This window comes from Oryctolagus cuniculus, chromosome 12 (genome assembly GCF_051225735.1).
Source record: "Oryctolagus cuniculus isolate XC-2025 breed Fujian yellow rabbit chromosome 12, ASM5122573v1, whole genome shotgun sequence".
Taxonomy (NCBI): domain Eukaryota; kingdom Metazoa; phylum Chordata; class Mammalia; order Lagomorpha; family Leporidae; genus Oryctolagus; species Oryctolagus cuniculus.
In genome coordinates, this window is record NC_142878.1 from 97,905,351 (window position 1) to 97,932,389 (window position 27,039).

The window sequence follows — 27,039 nt, forward strand, 5'->3', positions numbered from 1 at the left end:
TGTATTGTCAGGTGCTGCCATGGTCTTACTTAATGATGACCTAGCAAAGAAATGCACAGTGAATTCTCTGAATGTGCTGAGTCAAGCAAACATTTATTGGCATAAACTTCAAGGCTTACAGATCACGCAACATAGAAGAGTTGAGACCCTTATCAGAAGAGTTGGTGATGTCAACAGGGACAATTTGCATGCAATACATTAAAGATAATTCACCCCAACCATAGGAGTAACAGGCTTTGAGCCCTGAGTCACAATGAGAGGTACACCTGCATTCCTAAGCAGTACACACTACTTCCTAATCAAACACACTATAAGTTCCTGCAGAAAGCAAGCAGAAGTATCAAGTATCATCAGGACAACATGGGAAACAAAGCACAACTTGAGTTCTTCTTCTATATATCACAATATGTTTCTGTCTCTAATGCCATACAGAATTCACTCAGGTACAACTCAAGCAGTAATGGAATGCACCCAATAAAAACAAGCCAACATAATTAACAGGAAATAGGTGACCAGCATTGCAGCATCATGGGTAAAGCCACTGACTGCGATGCCAGCATCCCATATGGGTACCGGTTTGAATCCTGGATGCTCCACTTCTCATCCAGCTCCTTACTAATGCACCTGGGAAAGCAATGAAAGATAGCAAAGTACTTGTGTCCCCGCACCCACGGGGGAGACACAGATGAAGCTCCTGGGATCTGGATTGGGCCTGGCCCAGCCCCAGCCATTGCAGCCATTTGGGGAGTGAATCAGAGGATGGAAGATCTCTGTCTCTCTTTCTCTAACTCTGCCTGTCAGAGAAATCAATCAATCTTAAAAAAATAAATAAAAATAAAAAAAGAGGAATTAAGAGTTCCACACAGGGGCCAGTCTGTTATGTACTGGGTTGAGCTGCTGTCTATAGCACCAGCATCCCATATGGGTGCCAGTTCAAGTCTGGCTGCTCTACTTTTGATCCAGCTCCCTGCTAATGCACCTGGGAAAGCAGTGGAAGATGGACCAAGTACCTTGGCCCCTGCACCTGCGTGGGAGACCCAGAAGAAGCTCCTGGCTTCTGATTGGCCCAGCTCTGGCCACTGCAGCCATTTGGGGAGTGAACCAATGGATGAAAGTGCTCGCTCTTGGCGCTCTCTCTCTCTAACTCTGCCTTTCAAATTAATATTAAAACATATAAATAAATTTTGAAAAAGAGTTCAACACAAAGACTAGAAATATTATTGCTCTAGAAAATGGAAGAGTAAACTGGGTATAATTCAAGGTTGTTTTGTATTTACTTAATTATTTTGAAAAAGTTAAAGAGGGAGAGATGGAGACAGATCTTTGATCTATTGGTTCACTTCACAGATGGCCAAAATGGCCAGCCCTGGCACAAGCCAAAGCCAGGAGATTAATCCAGGTCTCCCATGTGGGTGGCATGGGCCAACACCTGGGTCATCTGCTTTTCCCCAGGCCATTAGCTAGGAGCTGGATAGGAAGCTTAACAGATGGAACTCAGACCATAGGGGATGCCAGCGTTGCAGGCAGTGGCTTCACTAGATATGCCACAATGCCAGCTCAACCAATTTGTACACAATGATGAATATGCCTGAATTGAGCACTCCTACAAACACTGAAGATACTGGCAGCTTCCTATCAGGGCAAGTACTATCACTCTTTCAGAGGGAATGAGTTCAAACTAGAAATGGTTCAGATTAAAAGTGTAAATGGGCTTGATAAGGGTTGTGTGTTTTGTGTTTTGAGAGAGAGCTGAGCTGATCTGAAGCCAGGAGCCTCCTCGGGGGCTCCCACGTGGGTGCAGGAGCCCAAGGACTTGGGCATCTTCCACTGCTTTCCCAGGCCATAGCAGAGAGCTGGATCGGAAGTGGAACAGCCGGGACTAGAACCAGCCAGCGCCCATATGGGATGCTGGTGCTTCAGGCCAGGGCATTAACCCACTGCACCACAGTGCTGGCCAATAAGGGTTTATATATTTATGAAAGATGTATGCAGCATAAGTTATAGAGAAAAAAAACGAATCTGTTTGCTTAAAACTCTAATTCTCTAAGAAAGGCAAACACACACCCCTCCATACTTCATCCTCCCTCACCCCCACTCACCAAAAACAACCTGGTTGTGGACAGTGGATGCTAACAGTAGGCTGATCTGACCCTCATGGCACATCACTGCTCCACGAGTGAGTGCTTTCTCTGGTCCCCAGGTTACAGTAGTGAAGTCCATTACAGTAAGTGAGTTCTTAGGAAAGGGAGTGCTTTTCTGAGTGATTTTGTATCCATCTCTTTTGAAGTCAGAACGTCTGATATTGGACACCTTTCAAATCCATTGTCAGACAACACCAGAGTTCTTCACACTAGACATTCAACGACTTTTCCAAATTATCATTTGCACAAACTCATAATACATTGTACAAAGGCAGACCTAGTACTTGTATTTATAGAACTATTTACAAAAATATCTCTAGTAGAAAATTAGAAACAAATTCATTAAGAGATCATGGATGCTGGAAAACTACTTCACTTAGGAATCAGGAGAATGTTTTATTTATTTATTTATTTATTTATTTATTTATTTTTGACAGGCAGAGTGGACAGTGAGAGAGAGAGAGAGAAAAGAGAAAGGTCTTTCTTTTCCGTTGGTTCACCCCGCAATGGCCGCTGCGGCCCACGCACTGTGGCCGGCACACTGCGCTGATCCGAAGCCAGGAGCCAGGTGCTTATCCTGGTCTCCCATGGGGTGCAGGGCCCAAGCACTTGGGCCATAGGATGTACTCTTAAAAATAGCACAAGGGTGAACATTTGAGACCCACATCCCATTTTAGCATGCCTGGTTCGAGTCCCTGCAACTCTGCTTCAGATTCAACTTCTAAAATACTAATGCACCATTTTACGCACAATACAAGAACATTTTCTAATAGGTGACTGCCAAATCTCATTACATTTAAAAGCTCTTACAAGGGCCAAAAGCATGGTTAACAAAACAGGAAAAGATTTCATTGTGATTTTAAGAGGGGAACATGGCCACAAAATGATATTTACCCCAAATCTCAACCATCCATACCAAAAAGCAGAGAAATATAAAGGAACGAAATAATACCTGTTAAGAGTGGTTGCCTCAAACAATTAACTAATTTTGCTGGAACCTTAATTAACTGCAAAACAGGTCAAAGATTTAACAGACACTTTAAGTCTATAGATAGAAAAATAAGCATATATTATATTATAAAGATATATTATATATATTATAAAGATATATAACATATTATAAAGATGTTATAAATCATTTGTCATCAGTGAGGTTTAAAACAACATATCACTCACTACACAACTATTTGAACAGGAAAGATCCAGAACTCTGACCTCACCAAGTGCTAGGGAGGAAGTGAAGCAACTCAAAGGCTCACGTATTGCTCGCAGGAATGAGAAATGTGCAGCCACTTTAGAAGGAGGTTTTGTGGTTTCTTGAAAGCTAAACCACCTCATACACTTCCACCCAGCAATCAAATTCCTTGATGATTACACAAAGGAGGTGCAAACAGGCCCATACAGAAAGCTGTCCACAAATGTTTATGGCAGCCTTATTCCTAATCGCCAAATCTTGGAAGCAACCAAGAGGTCCTGCAGTAGGTGAAACTTTGGTACATTCAGCCAAAGGAATCCTATTTGGCACAAAAAATACTGGATTATCAAGTCATGAAAACACATTGAGGAACTTAAATGCATAGTACAAAGTGAAAGAAGGTAGTGTAAAAAGTTTACCCACTGTGTGACTCCAATTATATAAGTCTAGGGAAAAAAATCAGAGTTAAGAGATTGGTGGTTGCCAGGCATTGGAGGGCAGAAGGGATGAATAAGCAGAATATGGAGGATTTTTAAGACAAGAAACTACTGTCACAGTAGATAAGTGCTCCTGAAGTTTGTCCAAACCAACAGAAAGTACAACAGCAATAGTGAATTCTAATGTGCACTATGGACTTTCCATGGTAATGATACGTTGATGCAGGTCCACTCCATGTGTGGGGGATACTGATAACATGGTAGGTTATGTGTGTGCAGGAGTACAGGGTAGATGAGAATTCATTGTACCTTCCCCACAATTTTGCTGGGAACCAAAAAATGCTCTATAAAGTAAAGCCTAGGGGAAGCATTTGGCCTAATAGCTACAAAATCCACATCCCACAACCTGGGTTAAGCCCTAGCTGCAGTCCAGATTCCAGATTCCAGCTTTCTGCTAATGTACACCCAGATTGGGTTTCATCACTGCAACTCACATCGAAGACCTGGATTCAGTTCCTGGCTCCCGGTTCCGATCTTGCCATGGCTGTTCTGGGCACATGGAGAAAGAAGCAGAGGACAGGAGCCCTGTCTGTCTCATGTGGTCCCTCTGGCTCTCAAACAATAAAATATAAACATAAATTAAAAAGTCTATTTTAAAAAGAGGTAAAATTGTGGCTGGGCTTATTTTTATTTTTTACCATACAAAGCTTCTAATGCTTTACTAATTTTCTACAATGAGTTTATTTTTATAATAAAGTTTTTTAATAACTGCTTGCTGAATACAGTCACTTAATAAAATTATCAGGAAAAATGAGTTAGAGGAATCCACAGCATTACATAGACAGGAATAACTGCTAAAAAAAAAAAAAAACATTTTGACAAGCCATTTAACAGAGTCTGACAATTTGATTAGCAAATTTTACCAGTAAGTTAAATGTTCATTAAATAGGAATACTTTATGTACAGTACTAAAGTAAGGAAAATGGCCTAAATGATCTACTTATTGAGCTTTAAATAATTAAAGCTTCAAAAAATTGAGGCTATTTTTGAACTAGAGCTTTATTTAAAATCCTTACCCTTGAAATCTTAAGAAAATGTAAATAGCTATAGATATTGTCACTAAGCATTTAAAAATAAAGAATGATCTAAATATAGGATAGTTTTCAAAAGCTACCAAATTATGTTGTAACTGCTCATCAAGAAAGAAGTAAAATTCCACATGACCTGAACTAATGGCCACAGCTTGGAGGTACCTGGGACTACTCTTCAGACCCCAAGTTTACTGCACAATGCTGCCAGCTGGGTCACCAAATACATCCCTACCAAACCAGCCTTTGGCACTGTCCCCTTCTCTTTCTGGGTTACTGCATAGCCACTCACTGTTCCTCTGCTTTCACCATCAACACCCCTGTGCTGACCCCTAATTTAATCCCATCTCCTGCACCATCAACACCCCTGTGCTGACCCCTAATTTAATTCCATCTCCTGTCCTAGTCCCCTACTTCCATCCTGAATTCCCACACGCACCAGTGGAGCAGTCAGTCATCTTTCCAGTTCCTGTTCTGAAGGTACCCTTCTTACTCAAGTAAAAAGGAGATCCTCATGAAAGGATCCAAGGCACAGTTCCTGTCATCTATGCAGCTTTCCTTTGGCTCCACTCTAGGCCAAGGTGAAGCTCCCCCATCCCTACTCATCCTGAAACAGCAGCACCTCTAAGAGGCATCTCTGGGTCACCCAGGTTAAACTGCAGCTCATGCAACCCCACCCCTGCGCTTGCTCCTGTTGTTGTCCCAGTGCATTTAGCACCAGACAACAAACTGTTTAGTATTTATTCTCTGCCCCCATGCCCTGCCACTAAGTAAAAGCTCAATGAGAACAGGAATTTGTTTGGCTCACTGATGTTTCCCAAGCATTTAGAATTTAACTGGCACAATGAACAAGATCCATGAACATGTGTTGAATGAATTTTTACAAAAGGCCCATTCATAGATCACAAAACTAACACAGAAGCACATTACGGTAACTCTGCCTAAAATTAAGTGTTATGCTTCTCTCTCAAGACGAGTGACACTTAATGGCTGTACTGCTACAAGTGATTATGATGATTAGATACCAGAAATCTACCTTCCTTGTTAAGAATAACATGCCCTGGTATAGCTAAAAAGGATGTCTGAAAAAAATAGAAAGACATTCCTTCTCCAAAACCAAACTCTCCATACCCTTCAATTCCTCTTCCATTCACTATGCATATGCATTAAAAATCAGAATATCAATAGTAAATATGACATTAACAATAGTAAATATGACATTAACAATAGTAAATATGACATTAACAACTAAATAGTGGGTAGTGAAAACAGATAAAATAAAAATTCAAGAAGTCAAGATACTATTGGTAGTATCTACTGTGGCAGAATTTCTGTTCAAACCAACCATAATGAATATTCGGATATGCTTTTCTATAAAATTTTAAACTCTTTGAGACATGCTGGCTCCTGCCTCACCTTGCATAGTGTTCATCCCTTGCCAGCAAACAGTGGTTTGCAAAGCTACAGAGCAAAAAAATCCTCTGGTCCAAGCACATGGAAAACACTATGAGATCTACTCTGGATAAGGCAATCCCTTAAGAAAATCTGGAGGAACAAGATAATAAATGAGCCCAATTCCAGCTCTATGTCCATGGTTGTCTACCACAGATATGTTTGAACCACCAGAGAGCTTTGCTAAGTACCTGACCCTTAACCAACAGGGATTCTGATTTAATTAGTCTGAGGTAAGACCCAGACATCTAAAATTTTTTATTTTATTATTTTTGACAGGCAGAGTGGACAGCGAGAGAGAGAGACAGAGAGAAAGGTCTTCCTTTTGCGGTTGGTTCACCCCCCAATGGCCGCTGCGGCCAGCGCACGGCGCCGATCTGAAGCCAGGAGCCAGGTGCTTCTCCTGGTCTCCCATGCGGGTGCAGGGGCCCAAGCACTTGGGCCATCCTCCACTGCACTCCTGGGCCATAGCAGAGAGCTGGCCTGGAAGAGGGGCAACCGGGACAGAATCCGGTGCCCCGACCGGGACTAGAACCCGGTGTGCCGGCGCCGCTAGGTGGAGGATTAGCCTATTGAGCCACGGCGCCGGCCGTCATCTATAATTTTTAAAGCCCACCAGGTGATGTGCAGCCTGAATTGAATTCTAAACATTCTCTTCTCTAAAATGTAGATTCCAACCATTCATTTTCTATGTGTCTAGAGGGCTCTCTCTTCCTGTCATGTTGCTTTTCTTACAGAAGTCCTCCCAAGGACCCACGGCAGGAAAGCCCCAAAGTGGGGTCTGCCCTGTGATGTTAGGGAGAACTGGTGGTCAGAGAGCAAGCAGTTGGGCATGGGTGAGACCAAGAGACCACTGTTGTTACTTGAGAGGCCCTGAAGAACACCCAGCTGTTCACATCTCAGCTTTGAGTCTGTAAGACGGAGGTGTCAAAAAAGCCTCAGCGTGGTTTAAGTATTCCCCAACCCCCTAAACAACCATTATTGTGTACCAGTCCCACTTTCAGTGCTTTGAAACATTCCCTCTCAGAAGGCGTGTTTTATCACTACCCCCAATTCACAGGCAAGGGAATTGAAACATAGAAAGGTAAAACTTGGCAGAACTGGAATTTAAAACCAAGGAGCTCTGGCTCCAGGGTTAGCCCAGACACTCATCATTAATATGAGAAAAACAACACAAAAAGCCCAAACACTCTCCTGCATTTACGCTACCTGTATCCTGGGGTTCAAGTCAATCTGCAAATACCACTGTCTGAAACTGTGCTCCTAAATCCTGGTTACTTTTTAAGGCAGAGGGGTGAATGCATCTACAGCCCACAGGCACAGACACACCTCATTCCTGAGGTTGCCGTGAAACATCGAGTTTGTTACTGCTTCCGGGCTGCCATGACCTGCATTCAGTACCGCAGCTATTCCCAGAAATTACTAAAACGCAGTACATGTATGTATTGCTCAAAAGCAGAAGAATAAACTACATCTCACATTCAATGAAAGAAGTATTCACTTCCTGTGCCCATCCATAAATATATGCTAAGCACTTACTGAGAACAACTATTCCTGCCATCAAAGAAATTCAAGTCTGACATGCAGCCTAGCAGGTAGGGTGCTGGTTGGGATGCCTGTGTCCCATGTGCTGGATGCGCCACTCCAGCTTTCTGCCAACACTAGTGACTTCCCGAGAAGGCAACAGTTTGGCTCAAGTGATAGGTGCCTGCTCCTCACACAGGAGACCCGGGTACAGTTCTCAGCTCCCAGCTTCACAACTGGCTCTTGCAAGCATTTGGGGAGGGAACCAGTGAATGGGAGCGTGTTCGCTTCGTGTCCCTCTCTGCTTCTCAAGTACAAATTTTAAAAAGAACTTCCTTCAGTGAGGGAAACAGACGTGGGGCCCTGCCAGTGCATTCCAAGGCTCTTTCAAAACCAAGACTCTAGGTGTTAAGAAAGATAAAGCACAGAATGTGCTGAAGAATCAGGAGAAGACCGTCAGAATCAGAGAGAGCTAAGTAAGCTGCAATCTCGAGAAACGAGAATGTCAGAGGGGTAAGAGCAATGGTTATTTCAATACGGAGCACACTGAGATTGCGAGCCTGAGGGACAAGGAAGTCAACAGCCAGACCTCTACCTCAATCTGAAACTGCTAAGAGTGTGTGGCCATGAAAATATGCATTTTAAAAACACCAGCTTCCAGATGGCAATTTATGTGATGGACGCATCTGAGAGTGCTACATAACAATGTGAGGAATTAGACAAAGACCATAGACAGTACCCCAAGAGTGCCTGGTAAGAGAAAAAGAAGCCAGATGAGTAGGGGACACCCTGAAAGAAAGGAAGTAGAAACCTATTGCATCAAGAAAGTCAAGGGTAGAGAGATTTCCACGAGCGTCAAGAGTGTCCAATGCCATTAGGAATCAAGGGGGATTAGGGCTGAGACAGGTTCATTGATCGCAGCAACAGTGACCCTTAAGTAAGGCTGGTGAGGACAAATGCAAGGGAGCTGCTGCTGGGTGAAGTCAAGACTGAAGCAGGGTGAAGATTAAGCATCAGCAGGTCTAGAGGTGGCTGTTTAAGACTAGGGGAGATTAAGGCACACTGAAATGCACACTGGAGACAGCGAAGGAGTGACTGAACAAAGATTAACTGCAGGCTAACGTATTCAGCCAGCACTTACTAAGTACTTACTATGCATCAGAATTTGTTCTAGATATGGAAATATGACAAGGTAGGGAGAGATATGGGAATATGGTATGGCAGGGGGAAGTCATTGCATTAACAAAGGAAACAACAAACAATCGCAACAAAGAAGGCGTGGCCAGTCAGTGTGGAGTAACTAGCACTAGACCAGCCTTCCTGCAGTAAACAATGGAAAAACAAAAGAAAACAGGAGAAACAAGTGTTTTCTGTCACTACACTGGCATCCCTAAGCACCAAGCATACCATGGAAGACAGGCTACATAATTTTGTCAGATGAGGAGAAGTCAGGGGAATTTGCACGAAAAACGCAAAAAGGAAAGGGTTTTAAGGCTGAAGTTCAGAAATCTGCATATGCACCCCCTGGACTCTAAATGCCAAGCTGTATATGACTGCCATGACACTGCATGAGCAACTGCTAGAGCACACAGGGCTGGAAGGCATCAGAGCCCCATGGACAGTTCAGTCCATGCCTGTGCATTCAGCAGAAACCATGGAAGCCCACATGCTGGCATTAGAGTTAAATAAACCCAGCAAGGAAGACGACTATTCACAACACAAGAACAAAAAACCTCAAAGCCAGGCTTGATCATTGCAGGTTGATGTGTAATGTAGTTTGCTGCAAGAATATACTTTTTAAAGGAAAATGCATGCTCAACCAGGAGAAAAAGCAAACCATGTAAAGAGATGCAGCAATCAAAGAGAAAATGGAATACTCAGGGCTTCCAGTGAACTTTCACATATTAACTATGCGCACAGATAGACATTAGAGGATTTGAAGAGCCTCAAGGACAGTGGATCTACATGAAAACATACAAAATAGAACAAACACCTAGAGTTAAAAGCACCTGAAATGAAATAAAAGATTGGTGAGTTTGAAGTCAGGGGAATAGAAACGATACCAACTGAACCATGGCTGCAGTTGGTGGGGAGGAGCTGAAACAGTCTCAGTAAACAAGGCCAACAACAAGCAACACAACACACAAGTCATCAAAGGCACAGAAGGAGGTATTGAAGATACACTATTTAAAATTTGCCAAATTACTTAAAAAATAACAACTCGAATATAAATGAGGGAGGGTGGGTAGAGAGAAAATCAACAAATTTCAAACAGAATTTTTAAAAAAGACACACAATAATGAAATACCTGAAAACCAGTGATAAATAGAAATTCTTACAGAGCAGTGGGTAGGAGCCAGGGGGAAGAAAAAAATATACACAGGGAAGACACAAGAGTTACTGTTAACTTTTCATGAGAAAGAATACAAACCAGAAGCTGGTGGAAGAACATCTTCACATTCAGAATAAAAACTAAACTGTTTTTCTGGTAGTCTACATGCAATGAAAAAGTCATTCAAAATGGAACCAAACTTTTTAAAACCAAACAAAAGAGAGTTTGTGTTCAGAAGACTTCAACTTCACAAAGAAAAAAGCTAGAAAGAGAAAAATGGAAAATGTTATCAGGTGAAAACATGGTGAAAAAGATTAAAGAGCACTGTACATCGTGAATTTAGGAAAATATATAAATTTAACTGGATTTGTGCTTTTAAGCTTTTTAAAAGATAACTGAAAGCTAAAAGCAAAATTAAAAATGTAGAGATTGGGACAGTGCTGTAGCATAGCAGGTTAAGACCCCAGTCTGCAGTGCCAGCATCTCATATGTGTGCTGGTTCAAATCCCAGCTGTTCCACTTCTGATCCAGCTCTCTGCTATGGCATGGGAAAGCAGTAGAGGATGGCCCAAGTCTGTGGGCCTCTGCACCCACGTGGGAGACCCAGAAGAAGCTCCTGGCTCCTGGCTTCGGATCAGCACAGCTCCAGCCACTGCAGCCATTTGGGGAGTGAACCAGCTGATGGAAGACCTCTCTCTCTCTGCCTCTGCCTCTCTGTAGCTCTGTCTTGCAAATAAATAAATAAGCCTTTTTAAAAAATGTAGAGATTACTATATCCATATAACTATAAAACATAAGACAGTAATAGAATGAGGAGAAAGACTGAAATGAATATACACTGCTTAAAGCATCTTTTACAAAAAGATTTAAAAGCTACATAACAGTAAATTACAGATAAAAATTGTAAACTCTAGAGCAACCAGCAAAAAATTAAAAAGATGTGGTTAATAAGTGAAAACGATATAGCAGATTATACGAAAAACTCAAAATGCAAAAGAAAAATAATTTCTACTTCATTGTGATCAGGTACATACAACCTACATTTTTAAAGGAAAATTATTTTAATAGTTACATGGACTTACCATGTATAAAGACAAAAATGGGCTTTATCATTGCTTGAAATTTTATTTATTTTGGTTGTTCACTGATTGTGTGTCCCATCACAACAAACGTTGCATGAGAAAAAAACTTTTCTTGTAAAATTTTATTCTATGTTTATTACTGTAACTCCTAATGCCTAGAAAAATACAAGGCACATAGAAATAAATTAAATGAATGAATAAACCGATCTTTTTTAAAAAATGTTTTTTGCTAAGACTAATCCTTGAGAACAGATGAATGTTAAGTAACTGCTTCAATTTTATTTATTTATTTTTTTGACAGGCAGAGTTAGACAGAGAGAGAGAGAGAGAAAGGTCTTCCTTTTCCATTGGTTCACCCCCGAAGTGGCTGCTATGGCTGGCACGCTGCGCTGATCTGAAGCCAGGAGCCAGGTGCTTCCTCCTGGTCTCCCATGCGGGTGCAGGGCCCAAGCACTTGGGCCATCCTCCACTGCCTTCCCAGGCCACAGCAGAGAGCTGGACTGGAAGAGGGGCAACCAGGACAGAATCCAGCGCCCCGATCGGGACTAGAACCCGGGTGCCGACGCCACAGAAGGACCGATTAGCCTATTGAGCCGTGGCGTCGGCCTCCCATTTTATTTTTTAAAGGCAGTACAATCCACTTCCCAATCAAAATCCTATCTGGAACTGGAATCTATATAGAAGTTCAAAGGAGGCCCCTGAATACCCAAGGCAGCCCTGAAGATATCTCTATGAAATACAAAGCTCAATTCAAAAACTCTTGCTTTCTGTCATTTTACTGACCACTATGAAATACCTTGGTTTTAAAAACAGTTCCATAGAAATCTGCTCTACACGAGACACAAGGCTTGAAATGTGTATCTCGGGGCCAGTGCTGTGGCTCAGCAGGTTAACGCCCTGGCCTGAAGTGCCGGCATCCCATACGGGTGCCGGTTCTAGTCCCGGCTGCTCCTCTTACCATTCAGCTCTCTGCTGTGTCCTGGGAGGGCAGTAGAGGATGGCCCGAGTCCTTGGGCCCCTGCACCTGTGTGGGGGACCTGGAGGAGGCTCCTGGCACCTGGCTTCGGATCGGCACAGCTCCGGCCGTTGTGGCCATCTGGGGAGTGAACCATCGGATGGAAGACCTCTCTCTCTCTCTCTGCCTCTCCTCTCTCTGTGTAACTCTGACTTTCGAATAAACAAATAAATCGTTAAAAAAAAAAAAAAATAAAATAAAAACAGTTCCATTAAGTTGTCACATACCATGACATTTACCCATTGAAGTGTTCAAATCAACAGACTGTCAAATTCAAAAGCTGTCACTAACACAATTTTAGAAAATTACACCAACCCAAAGAAAAACTTCATATCCATTACCAGTTAATCCCCATTTCCAACCCCAGCTCCAGTCCTATGCAACTATTCATCTACTTTCTCTTCATATAAATTTGAAGAATTTTTCTTATACAAGGAATCATACAATACATGATTTTTGTGTCTGGCCTCTTTTAATTGGCATAATGTGTTCAACATTCTCCCATGTGATAGCATGTATAAGTATTTTGTCCACTTTTGTTGCCAAGCAGTATTCAAGTATATGGATATATCATATTTTATTTATCCATTCATCAATAGACATTTGGGTTACTTGTACTTTTTTATGAATAATACTGCTAGAAACATCTGTGTACCAGCTTTTACATAGCAATGCTTTCATATTTCTTGGGACATATGGTAACTGTATCTTTAATATTTAAAGGAACTACCAAACTGTTTTCCAAAGTACTTGTACTTAATTCCCATAAGCAAAGCTTGAGTTTTTTTTTTTTTAATTTCTTTGGTGACTATGTTTTTAATGTAATATCTAAGAAACCATTACCTAACCAAGGATCAGGAAAACTTACTTTGCTACTTGCCTCTAAGAGTTTATAGCTCTAGCTATAATGTGATTTGAGTTAATTTTTGTGCTTGGTGCGAGGCAGAGGTCTAAACATTCTTTGAATATATAGTTGCTCAAACAAAAAAACATTAACATGTCTTTTATTTCCTGATTTCACAGTCCTAGTACACTTGTTGAAAATCTGTTGACTGTGAAAGTACATTTCTGGACTCTCAATTCTATTCCACTGATGTGTAGACCTTTATGCTAACGCCTGTTGTCTCCATCACTGCAGTTCTGGAGTATCATTAAAATTGCTAAGTGTCAGTCCTCCCATTCTGACCTTCTTTTTCATTGTAGTTTGGTAACTCTGGCTCCCTAATACTACTGTGTGATTTTAGGATCAGCTTGTGAAAATCTACAATGACAACAACAACAAAAATCCAGCAAGATCTTTGATAAAGTGTGCTTAATCTGTAGATTAATGTGGGGCTTAATACAGTTTTAACAATATGAAACCTTCTGATCTATAAACATGTCACATCTTTCCATGGATTTAGATCTCTCATTTTTTCAAAAAACATTTTGTTGTTTTCAATACTACTCTTGTGCGCTTTATTTAAAAAATTGTTTTAAAGTATGTTTTAATGCTATTGTGAATACAGCTGATTTTTTAAAAAGATTTATTTATTTGAAAAGTAGAATCAGAGTCAGAGTTAGAGAAAGACAGAGAGACAGAGAAGAATCTTCCATATGCTGGTCCACTCCCCGAATGACCACTATGGCCAGGGATGGGCAGGTCAAAGCTAGGAGCCTGGAACTCAATCAGTCTCCCATGTGAGTGGCAGGAACCTAAGCATTTGGGTCATCTTTCGCTGTTTTCCCAGGCACATTAGCAGATAGCTGCATCAGAAGTGGAGCAGCCAGAACTTGAACGGATGCCGTGATATGTGGTACCAGCAACGTAGGCAGCACTTTAATCCTCTGTACCATAAACCCGGTCTCTGAGGTTGTTTTATTAATTTCTGGACTTCTTGCCACTACAAACTACACTTGAGAAGACTCAACCATCCTTGGATGAAAATGAATATGTAAAGATTACAGATATCATAAATCAAATAATCTAATTTTTTTCTGAAATACTGTGACTGGAATTCCTGAGTCTTTTTTTTTTTTTTTTTTTTAAGGAGAGAGAGAAAGAGAGATATCTTCCATCCACCGGTTCACTCCACAAATGGCAGTGATAGAAGGAGCTGGGCCAGGCAGAAGGCAGAAGTCAGGAGCTTTTTCTGAGTCTCCCACATGGGTGCAGAGGCCCAAGACTTGGGACCATCTTCTGCTGCTGATCTAGATGCATTAGCAGGGAACTGGATCTGAAGTAGAGCAGCCAGGTCTCAAACCAGCACCCATATGGGATGCCAGTACTACAAGTGAAGGCTTAACTTTCTATGGACAGCACCAGTCCCTGAAATTCCTGAGTCTTAATGAACATTTTCTTATTCCTTCTTTTTCCCTGGTGCTGATAAATTCTTGCAAATTTTGTAATTATGCATAATTTGAAATTTTGTGTTAATACTCAGTTGCCATTTGCAGGAGGACAAGATTGCAACATGCATACCAATAACACATGTAATTTTAATTAAAAGAAATCAAATATTAGCTAATACAATGGCATCATTAGCTAGTCCACTGTGTTGAAGATAATATATAATATTAATGGTAACATCATCTATTTAGGTAATCTAAGCAGAACAAAATATTTTACAACCAGTTCATTAATTCCCTACAATATCAAAATGATTTGGTTGTATCAGGACTATCACCCTCATCTCAGTTTTATAGCCAGAAGTACGTGACAGAACAAGTAAACAATTTGTTCAAGGTCATCCAGCAGAGCAAAAGCCAGTTTCTTATTTTTTTCATTTGACCAGAAATATACAGTTCTGAAAATACGCATGAAGTTTTGTGTACGTACTCGTGCTTTAAATGCACCACAGGTGCTACTAACAAGAAGCCATCTTGGGGCCAGCACTGTGGTGTATCAGGTAAAGCCACTGCCTGCAGTGCTGGAATCCCATGTGGGTGCCAGTTCGAATTCTGGCTGCTCTACTTCCAATCCAGCTCTCTGCTATGGCCTGAGAAAGCAGCAGAAGATGGCCCAAGTCCTCGGGCCCCTGAACCCACATGGGAGACCCGGAAGAAGCTCATGGCTCTGGATCGGCACAAGCTACATCCATTGCGGCCATCTGGGGAGTGAACCAGTGGGTAGAAGACCTCTCGTAACTCTGCTTTTCAAATAAATAAATCTTTAAAAAAAATGTAATGGAAGAAGTATAGAATAAAAGTCAGGTAGGAATGAGGCTTTCTTAAGGACACTGTTTAATGGGCTACATACACAGCTTTGCTATAGCAATCCCACATTTAGAAATCTGTAGCACATATACAGCAGCACCAGCTGCTGGAATAGCAAAATACTGGACATAACCCATGCAACTGGGCTCAATAAACCATGGTATATCCATACAACAGGATATGACCGGAGGCATTCCCTATGTACAAATTGGAGAGATTTCCATACTATATTGTTAAGGGGGGGGGGGACAGGCACAGAAAACTTTGTGCTTGAAATGCTACCATTTATATAAGACTAGGGAAAATTAAAATATGTGTATTGACAAAAAGAATACATGAATAAACAAGAAACAGAATGGGAGAAACTATTTTTAAAATCATGCACCTGATAATGGTTTAGTGCCCAGACTGTATAAAAAACTGCTACAACTCCACAACAAAGACAACGCAATACAAATAGGCAAATGACTTGAACAGGCATTTCTTTAAAGTTGATATTCAAATGGCCAGCAACCATATGGAAAGATTATCATCACTAAATATTAGAGGGAAAGATGGGGCATACATTTGGAATATCAGTTGAGAAGCCACTCATTATACCCTCATCCCATATGGGAGTGATGGTTTTTTTGTTTTTGCCAGGCAGAGTTAGACAGTGAAAGAGAGAGAGACAGAGTTATAGACGGTGGGAGAGACAGAAAGGTCTTCCTTCCATTGGTTCACTCCCCTAATGGCCGCTACGGCCGGTGCTACGCTGATCCGGAGCCAGGAGCCGGGTACTTCTTCCTGGTCTCCCATGTGGCTGCAGGGACCCAAGCACTTGGGCCATCCTCTGCTGCCCTCCTGGGCCACAGCAGAGAGCTGGACTGGAAGAGGAGCAACCAGGACTAGTACCCAGCGCCCCAACCAGGACTAGAACCCGGGGTGCCGGCACCGCAGTCGGAGGATTAGCCAAGTGAGCCACGACCCAGCCAGTGATGGGTTTCAGTACCGGCTATGCTCCCCCATTTTAGCTTCCTGCTATCGTGCATCCTGGGAGGCAGGAGATGGCTTAAATAGTTGGGTACCTGCCACCTATGTAGGAGACCTGGATTGAGTTCCTAGTTTCCAGGCATTTGGGGAAATGAATTAGCAGATTGGTATCTTTCTCTCAAATATTTTTTGAATTAGGTAAAAATCAAAACCAGAATGATATTACATTTCACATCTATTAGGTTAACTACAATAAAAGAAGAAATAACATCAATGTTTGCAACAATACAAAGACACTGGAATTCTCACATATTGACAATGGGAATATAAAATGGTTCGGCCACTCTGGAAAGCAGTTTGGCCATTACTCCAAAATTTAAACTAAAAAGTACTATAAAATCCAACAATTTTGCTCTTAAGTATTTACCCAAAAGCATTTGAATCAGAAACTCAAATACATTAACATGAACGTTCATGGAAGCACGACTCAAAACCACCAAAGGGTGGAAACAATGCAAATGCCCATCAATGTAGGACTCAAGAGATAAACTGTGGCAAACTCACCATAATGGAATACTACTCAACCACAAAAATGAGGAAGTACTGACACATGCTACAACACGAATCAAGACGCCAGGACGAAGAAGCTAGACACCAAAGGTCCTGTATTGTTCCATTTCTGTGCAATCTCAGAATAGGCAAAGCTATACAAACACAATAGATTAAGGGTTCTCAAGGACTGAAGGGAGGGAAGAATGAGGAATGACTACTTAATGGGTATGGGGTTTCCTATGGGGGTGATGAGTGTATTCTGGAACTAGACAGAGGTAGTGAGAGCACAACATTGTGACCATATCAAATGTCACTTCATTATTCACCTCAGGACGGATAATTCTATGCTATATGAATTGTACCCCAACAAAACAATTCTTAAAAGAAGCAAGCTAATAAAAATGGTAACCTGTAAGGGGAAGAGACAAGTGGGCTGGAGGGGCAAGGATGTATGCAAGACTTCCAAGCACATTTTCCTACACAGTTCAGCCTTTGAGTTCTGCAAATGTGTGTATAAAATACTCAAAGAATTAAAAAAAAAACCTACATTCCCACTAATAAATTTAAAGTAACTTTCCCTTTGTCTTATGAAGAATGTTTCTTTGGAAAGTAACCCCAGTTATTTTAAGATCCTTACAACATCTTTAACTATTTAGAAAAGAAGCATGGTTTGTCATTCATGTAGCCTGCCAGTCTATCATCACACTGATTCAGCATCAATCAGTTGTGTGCCTTGAGTTACTCTCAGGACGTCAAGACAGGTTCTGATACCTTCTCATGTTCCTCGGCTCAGCCCCCACAGCCAGCGGTAGCAGGACAGGCCAAAGAACACGGCTCAAAGGCTGACCACCCACAACTGTGTCCTTAGTACTGCACTGGAAGAAACATACATGCTCTGAAGAAATCAGCTCAAATTAAATGACCCAAGAAAATCAAAGATGACTTTCTAATTCCTTTTACTTTGATTTTGAGGCTTCGAAACAATTTGACAAAAAATTCCATAGTACCATCTTGCCTCCAAGTTTTTTAAAGTCTTTGGGGGTTCTAGAAAGATATTTTCTTTCACATACAATTAATACACTTATTAGTTTTCATTTCAAGAGCCTTCAGTAGATAAGCTCTGAAATATCTTAAAATTTTAGAACTAAGCCGGCGCCGTGGCTCAATAGGCTAATCCTCCACCTTGCGGCGCCGGCACACCGGGTTCTAGTCCCGGTCGGGGTGCCGGATTCTGTCCCGGTTGCCCCTCTTCCAGGCCAGCTCTCTGCTATGGCCAGGGAGTGCAGTGGAGGATGGCCCAGGTGCTTGGGCCCTGCACCCCATGGGAGACCAGGAAAAGCACCTAGCTCCTGGCTCCTGCCAGGATCAGCGCGGTGCGCCGGCTGCAGCGGCGGCCATTGGAGGGTGAACCAGCGGCAAAGGAAGACCTTTCTCTCTGTCTCTCTCTCTCACTGTCCACTCTGCCTGTCAAAAAAAAAAAAAAAAAAAAAAAAAAAAAAAAAAAAAAATTAGAACTAAGAGATATCATGAAATACTATGCTATATTATGAAGAGTTAAATTTCGGAAAAAAATACACCAACTTCAAGAGCTTTGTGCTTGTCTCTGTCAAAGTCTATGGGCAACATTCAATTTTTATAGAGTACAAAGTTTAAATTAAGACTGCTTGGTCTTCCTTTTTTTTAAAAAAAACACACTTTCCCTGACAGTATCAATGTACTAGCTTCTCTAATTCTTAAGTTCCAACAAAAATAACTACCTTCAACTTTTTTGGATAAACAGTATAAGGCTTGCTTGCTTTCTGATAAAAATCCTGGAGCCAGGAGCTTCTTCTGGGTCTCCTACATGGGTACAGGGGTCCAAGTACTTGAGCCATCTTCTGCTGCTTTCTCAGTTAGCAGGGAGCTGGATGGGAAGTGGAGCAGCCAGGACTGGAACCATAGGTAGTACTTTTTACCTGCTATGCCACAATGCTGGCCTCAATTTGCTTTCATTCTAGAAGCAGTGTAAGACAGATGACAGTTTTTGTTTGTTTTTGTTTTTGTTTTTGTTTTTTTTTAAGAAAAATGACAAGCCCCATACCTCAAGTGGGACTTTTTCTGGCCATATTTAATATTACTAAAACAGAACAAGAACAACTGCTTAAAATACAGAAGTTCTTTGGCTAAAATCTCAAAGATCATACTTTGATTCAGAAATCTTTACTTATTTGTAAAGAACAAAAATCAGTCTGAATGTTTCACCTATTTTTAGGGATTTTAGCCCTATTTTTAGGGATTTGGAGGGGTTGAAATCAATGTAAAATAAGGCTAATGCTAAATAGCAATTTATAATAACATGAGTTCTTATTCAAAAAATAAATGCACTCTACTTGTAGCTTTCTCCAGAGTCCAAGGTGTATATAAAAAGAAAACTTGTAAACAAAGGACAGGAGAAATAGCAAAAAAATCTAACTTCAGAGAAGAGCAAAGATGTCTGGAAACTGGAGTCTCTCATAGGCCTAATTACTGGAGTGCCTGTGTTGGGAGGGAGAAGAGTGGCTGTGAGCACGAGGCTGGAGTTTCTGAAGCCCATGTGGGCATCTGTGGGCATCTTCCACCACTTCTGGGCAATTCTATTAGGCAAAATCGAACTTGTTCTTTCTCACTCAGAAAAGACAGCTTGTCTTGGTACCAGGGCATCTCTTTAAATGTTCAAATTTTAAGAAACGCATAGGCAAAAACAAAGGATGAAGAGTGGGCTAACCTTGAACAAACAGAAGAAGAAAACAGATTTTCAATATGAACAAAAAACCAGAACAATCAAATTGAAATCCTCCAACAGGACACTGCAAATGTGTTTCAAGTGCTACATTTCCTCCACTGACTGCAACTGAATGGCAGAAAGGGCATTAGAATCGGCAGTCAACAGACTAACAGACTAACACTAGATGCCTTTGGGAGTGGGTAACAGACCCTTCTCCATCACTGCAGCAGACAATGACAGAAACTCAAAATGGACAAAAATACTATCAAACACACATAGATAGGTCATCCAAGTAGTGAAAACCCATCAGGCCAAGATGCCAGAGAACACACTCCACAGGATTCAAAATCACCTCTAAAATCTAAGCCACCAGCTGGTGGGTGTGGATAGATCACACTGATGACAATCAAATCCAGACATTCTCACAGGCACTCAGCCACTACAGGGTCCTCCACAAACCATTCTGGGAGCAGCGGTCTCATCTCCTTCAAGCACAACACCTGGCAGACCCCTGTCAAGAAAGACCCATCCCTCCCCTGTGAAGACCCTTCTCTGAAGAAAGGTGGGGGGCTGCCCATGGCTAGACTGCTTGCACTCTGATTAACAACACCCAAGCAGCTAGGGAGGTAGCTCTTGTGTTTCATACACCACAAATTTCTGTTTTTCACACATACACACACATACTATACTATGCTTACCATTTCCTGGGAGGCCCCAAAGCCTGACTTATCACACCAATTTGTATTCAACAATGGGCTGCTGATTCTCCACCCCACTTCATGACTGGCCCCTGTGGATCTGTCTCAGGGGCTACGCCAAAGAGGCCTACACTGTCGAAGGGCTTCTGTGGCATCTCAGCCCCACATTTTTCACTTGGTGCTAGATGGCATCTATGTCAAAATCTCTATTCTATCCCAGCTGAACTCCCAATCACAGAAAGAATCATACTGTCTAGTGACTTGAATAAATTTGAATGCCAATACTAAATTTACTCTAGAGCCTCATCAACAGAACTATTCCTTCTCTGCTTTGTTTTTTAACTAAACCACCTAATGCAATGGCAGGGCTGAAACAGTAGGTCAGTAAAGTCACCAACAAGCCCAAAACACTCCAAAAAGTCAAAGAAATATCCAACATTTGTTGGAGAAAGTGCCAGAAGGCTAGAGGAAGAGACTATCAACAAAAGACTAGAAGAAAAGGACAACCAACACAGTTAAAAGGTCATGAAACAAGTAACAAAGAATGACTCCTGTGTATTCTATTTTAGATGAGGAAGGAGAAATATATTAGGGGTTCATCTGATCTGATCAATTAATGACTACAATAATGGTTATGATTTATTAAGCAAGACACAGTGCTAAGTGTTCTACATACATTATGTCTTCTAATCCTTAGAAAAACCTTATGAAAGAGAGTAACTTTGTCTTATAAATGAGCACCTGAAACACACACAGATTACATAACTTGCTCAAGGTCACACAGTTCATGAATGGCAGAGTCAGAATCTGAATTCAGCTCTAAGACTCATGACACCACACTACAGTACATGACTTAAAACCTGACTTAAACCACAGTTTCTATGTGCATAGGGTTTTTAAGATTTATTTATTTACTTGAAAGGCAGAGAGAGGCAGAGGCAGAGAGAGAGAGAGAGAGAGAGAAAGAGAGAATAAGTCTTCCATCTGCTCATTCACTCCCCAGATGGTAGCAACGGCAGAAGCCGGCAGCTTCTTCTGGATCTCGCACGCAGGTGCAGGGACCCAAGCACTGGACCATCTTCTCCTGCTTTTCCAGGCCATAGCAGAGAGCTGGATCAGAAGTGGAGCAGCCGGGACTCGAAACGACACCCATATGGGTTGCCGGCACTGCAGGCAGCAGCTTTTCCCACTATGCTACAGTGCCAGCCCCTGTACATAGGTTAACAAGGTATCAGTATGTGCTAATATGAAGTAACGTCTAAGATACAGTAAGTCAAAACAGGTTAAGTGTGCTCCAGTTAGCCCCTCTAGTACACTACCAGGTGTATAAGACAAAGGACTGGAGGGAATACACATAGAATCACCAACATTTCCGAGACTGGAACAGTGGCAGCCTTAAATAAAGGCAACTGTGGATTTGAGAATCTGGAAAGTACACACTTTTACTACTGCCTTTTGCTATGGTAAGAATTTAACCAACTCATGTCATTTTCCATAAATAAATACATAATAAAATAACTGCTAAAACCAAGATCCTGTAATGAAAAGATACTTTGGCAGCCTCTGCTCACAAAATCTGAACAATCTAAAGAACAAAGGAATGCCCATTTTAATCCAGCATTCTTTTTAGACGTCTTCATCATCAACACTGCTCACATCCTAAGTATGGACCAAACCAGCTTCTACCCATGGAAAGGAAAAGGCTGTTCCTATGACCCCAGAGAAGACATTGCAGAAACCTAGACAGAGGTGTGGAAAGAAGAAAGGCCACTCTAACATAGTCAACAAAGCAGAGAAGAATGGGCAGAGGACAGACCCAGGGGAATATGGTCACTGAACAAAGCTAACATTTAGAAATTAATAAGGAAGATGAAGCATGGAACCATCTAAGCAAGGTTAGGACATGGAATTTTCCAGATGCAAACAAAACCCCTAACACTTGAAGACTAATTTCATCTGTTGAAATGAATAATACTCTTGAAGAGGGGTGGGAATTTGGGAGGGAGGGAGGGTGGAGGGAAGAATCATTATGTTACTAAATTTGTACTTATGAAATGCATGAAGTTTACATATGTTAAAGAAAGAAGTTGCTGTGAAAACAAATCAGCATTTTTCTACTTACCTTTACTTTTAGAACTGCTGTAATTTTATGGTCATTCAAAATTGTTGGCAATGCTTATTAGTGCCCTCCCCACCCATTTTCAAAAGGTCTGAATACTATTTGCTTAAAGAGCAGAAACTCTGGACAGTTTAAGCATAAAGAGGGAATTCACTGGAAAACAAACTGGAGTAAAAACCTAACATCCAAACCTCAGTATAGACATGAACCAGACCAGCTCCAGGCTATAGGGATTTCTAGAGCTCCACAGAAACAAGGCAGGTCATGATGGGCAGAGAGATGGCCAGTGGGTCCCCGATATGTGTCAGTGCACTCTCAGAAACTGGTATATTGTAGCGAGTCAGGTGCCACCCAGTAGTTGCCTACTACACTACAGCATTCACAAAAAATGCTCTAATTTACATTTGTACATTTAAAAAACTCAAATACTCTACATACTAAATTCATGGATATTTAAATTCACAAATTTTCACTTACAACCACATGCTTCAAATATTATTGTGCATACCACCATAAAAAAAAGTCAATGTGCTACATAGATTCCATATCAGAGTTGTTATTGGAAGAATCTTACAGTAGAATCATAAAGATTAAACAGCACTAACCAGAAATCAATGGTACAAATATGTTTATCAATTCATCTTTCAAAGGAATTTTTTGTTCTTACAATGAGCCTGTAACTTAAGAAACGGCATGCCATGCCTTTTTCAAATACATGAACAAAATAAGGCCCCAAACAATAATTTAAGTTCAAACAGAATTTAATTTAAGCTCAAATAGAAAACAGGCACTGAAATCCAATGTCCACTCACATGCGCTCAGGATGAACCAATTAACTCTTTAATTCCCCATTCCTCCTAAAATCCACTAACACCACATTGTACTCAATTTTAATTGCTTTCATAATTTAAAAAGGTTACAAATGCTTGCTGTTTGAAGCAGACTATTGAAAAAGAAAAGAAAATATTCCTCCCCCTCTACAACACAGAGATAACTGTGTCAAGCAGGCTGCCCTACTCCTTCAACCATACTCATTACACTATAAAAAGCCAAGTAATTTCTTACTTGCTGTTTACCTAATGTTACATCCCCATTACTTTGTTTTTCTGAGATTTTACATCATTTCTTCTGTAAAAAGCAACAGATGCTCAAAGAAGATCAGAAAACAGAGACAAATAAAAGGAAAGACCCACAATCCTACTCACCAAGAGGCAATTACCATCTCAGTGTTCTGGCTCCAGATCCTTTTCCACTTGTACAGAGGGCACTTCAAAAGTTCATGAAAAATCAAGTTTAAAAGATGAGCTCTTGGCCGGTGCCGTGGCTCACAAGGCTAATCCTCCGCCTTGCGGCGCCGGCACCCCGGGTTCTAGTCCCAGTCGGGGTGCTGGATTCTGTCCCGGTTGCCCCTCTTCCAGGCCAGCTCTCTGCTGTGGCCCGGGAGTGCAGTGGAGGATGGCCCAAGTGCTTGGGCCCTGCACCCACATGGGAGACCAGGAAAAGCACCTGGCTCCTGCCATCGGATCAGCGCGGTGCGCTGGCCGCAGCGGCCATTTGGGGGGTGAACCAACGGTAAAGGAAGACCTTTCTCTCTGTCTCTCTCTCTCACTGTCCACTCTGCCTGTCAATAAAAAAAAAAAAAAAGATGAGCTCTTTCATACAAAGAAAATGAGAAATCCATGCAGTTTTTTCATAATATACATTTTCCATGAACATCTCCAAGACCTCTCATATATGCTGAACACTTTTCATGTCAACTGGAGCCACTCTACAGCACCCTTCCTAAAACCTACACAGTACTGTAGTCCTCATACATGCTATATGATCCACTAAAAAAGCAGCCAGAAAGATTCAGATCCTCTTCATTTTGGCCAGGATCACCTGGTGTTGACTGGAACACAAGAGACAGAGGACTCAAGCCAACCCTGCCTATACCATAAAAGCAAAATCACAGAGCAGGTTAGGTCGCCCAATGTGTCCTCACTAACTGATTTGTGTCGCTCCCCCTCTTCGTGGAGGAACGACACAGGACCCTGCGCTGTTCTTTCGTCTGCTCGGCCCTCCCCGGGTTTGCTGCTGGTTCTTCCCGGGTTGGCTACCGTCCCTTCCACCTTCGTGGAAGGGCGGTTCCCCCTGCCACTTTTCCCCACTTCCGCGGGGGAGCGGCACACCGCCGGCCGGCTCTCTCGGGGGCTACTCAGGTGTTCCTTCAGATGTTCCTGGTGCATGTTGTCTCTCTCCTCCTTTATAGTCCTCTTCCGCCAATCCCAACTCTGCTACCCACACGCCGAGTACGCTGCCCTCCTCCAATCAGGAGCAGGTCCTGCTGTTTATTGGTTGAACTGGAGGCAGCTGTGTAGAAGCTGTTTCTCCCTTCTCAGCGCCATATTGTGGGAGAGCAGATGCATAGAATAAGTCTTAATTCCAGTAACAGTATAGTCCGAGTTGCTCCCCACAATTTGGGATAATTTATTCACATGCCAAATGAGGTTGGCATTGTTTTTTAAAAATCTCTTTTGTTGCCAAGGGTATCTAAAATGAAACTCAGTTTATTCATCCAAGAAACAAAAACTTTGAAGGCCAAGTACTTGTGAATTTTTTCCTAAGTTTTAGTCACAGCTAATAAATGCTAAATTTTTTATTTGCTGTGAAGAATTGATCTACATTAGAGGCATTTTACAACTTGTTTCATGCTTTCGGTTGCACAGAAAACAGCAGTTAGAAATGTAGACAATTTTTGACGAACTGTAATCCTCCACATTAGATATAAGTAACTTTCAAAGTTAAGGAGTTGTTGGTGAGCAACCATCAGCCAACTAAATATCAAGTTACCTCATCAACGAAAATGACTGCATTCTCAACTGTCCTTAACTCTCAAGCACTAAGGTTATCTTAACCATGTACTTTTTTCCATGTATATGCTTCTTTGAATTGTTGCTAAAAATACCTTATCCTTTTGGCATTTAAAGTAGCTGAAAGCCAAGAAGACCCAAGTTTTGTCTTCCCCTATCCATGGCAGCAAAACCCCAGTTCAGAATGTAACTTGAAATTCACTGCCTAACCATGGAGGTCTTGATGTTTGGCACCTGTTCAGCAAGAATCCTATTATTCTATAAGCACCAAGTTCAAGTCCTCTGGCTCAGTCTTTCTTCCTCTTACATCTCTGTTCTCCGAATCGCCGCACCTCAAGCAGGGCCTGCTACTTCTACCCCTATTCATGTCCCAAAAGCTGACCTCTCAGACTCTCTGTGGCTTAAAGCTTCCGCCTCACCTCAACCCCTCCACCAGCCACGGTGAACTGCACTGCAGTATCTTAGTATCAGTGCACTTCTGCCCTAATCAAATGTAAGCTCCATGAAGTAACAAACAATTTTATTAGCATTATGCCTTTACTGCCTTACACATCTTACTCGCTAAAGCAAACTGAATTACCTATACTCTCCTTAATTGACAAAAACCACACTTATCATGTATACTATGTTGTTTTGAAATAAATATACACTGCAGAATGGCTAAAGTCAATTACAATGCCCAGTAGTTCACAAACTTTTTGTAGCAACAACAGTTAGAATCTACCATCACCAAATTACAAGAATAAAATACACTGTCATTTCCTAGAGTCACCTGCCAATGCAGACAATCCACTGTCCTCAGGTGCTTGTTTCCTAGTGTTCCACCTATGCTGTGTCTAGGCTTGAATTTGTTTTAATCCAGCTTGATTTCACTATGCTTCTGGACCCTAAGAACTCGGGCCTTGCAATGAAAATGAAAGATTTCTCAACCATTTATCTTTTTTTTTTTTTTTTTGACAGGCAGAGTGGACAGTGAGAGAGAGAGACAAAGAGAAAGGCCTTCCTTTTGCCGTTGGTTCACCCTCCAATGGCTGCCGCGGCCGGCGTACTGCGCTGATCTGATGGCAGGAGCCAGGTGCTTATCCTGGTCTCCCATGGGGTGCAGGGCCCAAGCACTTGGGCCATCCTCCACTGCACTCCTGGGCCACAGCAGAGAGCTGGCCTGGAAGAGGGGCAACCGGGTCAGAATCCTGCGCCCCGACCAGGACTAGAACCCGCTGTACCGGTGCCGCAAGGCAGAGGATTAGCCTAGTGAGCCGCGGCGCCGGCCCATTTATCTTCTAATAGTTCCTCCCCTACTCCCTATTTCTGGAAATTCACAGAAGGCAATACTGAACCTCTCATTCTCAAGTTCATGAGTTTTAACTTCTCATTTTCCATTCTTTATTCCTCAGTACTGTATTCTAAGCAGTTTGATCCAATCTCCTTTAAAATCAATAGCTTTCTCTTCAATTATATCTACAACTATTTAACCTGCCCATTGAGGTTACTTTTTAAAATTTAATGACTATAATTTCCATTTCTAAGAATTCAATTTGGTTCTTTTCTGTGTTCTTTTTCTCATCTGCAATCTGCAATCTTTCACTGGGGTCTTACCTCTTATCTCCAATCATTTTAAATAAATAATCTCTTTCATATGTCC

The 27,039-nt window shown here is 41.7% G+C and overlaps 1 protein-coding gene across 2 annotated transcripts in view; it reads right to left on the minus strand.

Moving 5' to 3' along the window:
* The window catches only part of LOC149123181 (uncharacterized), a 92,150-nt gene that overhangs the window by 53,660 nt on the left and 11,451 nt on the right, over positions 1 to 27,039 (minus strand). For both annotated transcript variants that reach the window (XM_089310670.1, XM_089310669.1), the window contains exon 2: positions 23,751 to 24,166. In XM_089310670.1, the coding sequence (XP_089166796.1) occupies positions 23,751 to 23,767 (17 nt within the window). In that variant the 5' untranslated portion in view covers positions 23,768 to 24,166. The remainder of the gene's footprint in view (positions 1 to 23,750; positions 24,167 to 27,039) is intronic.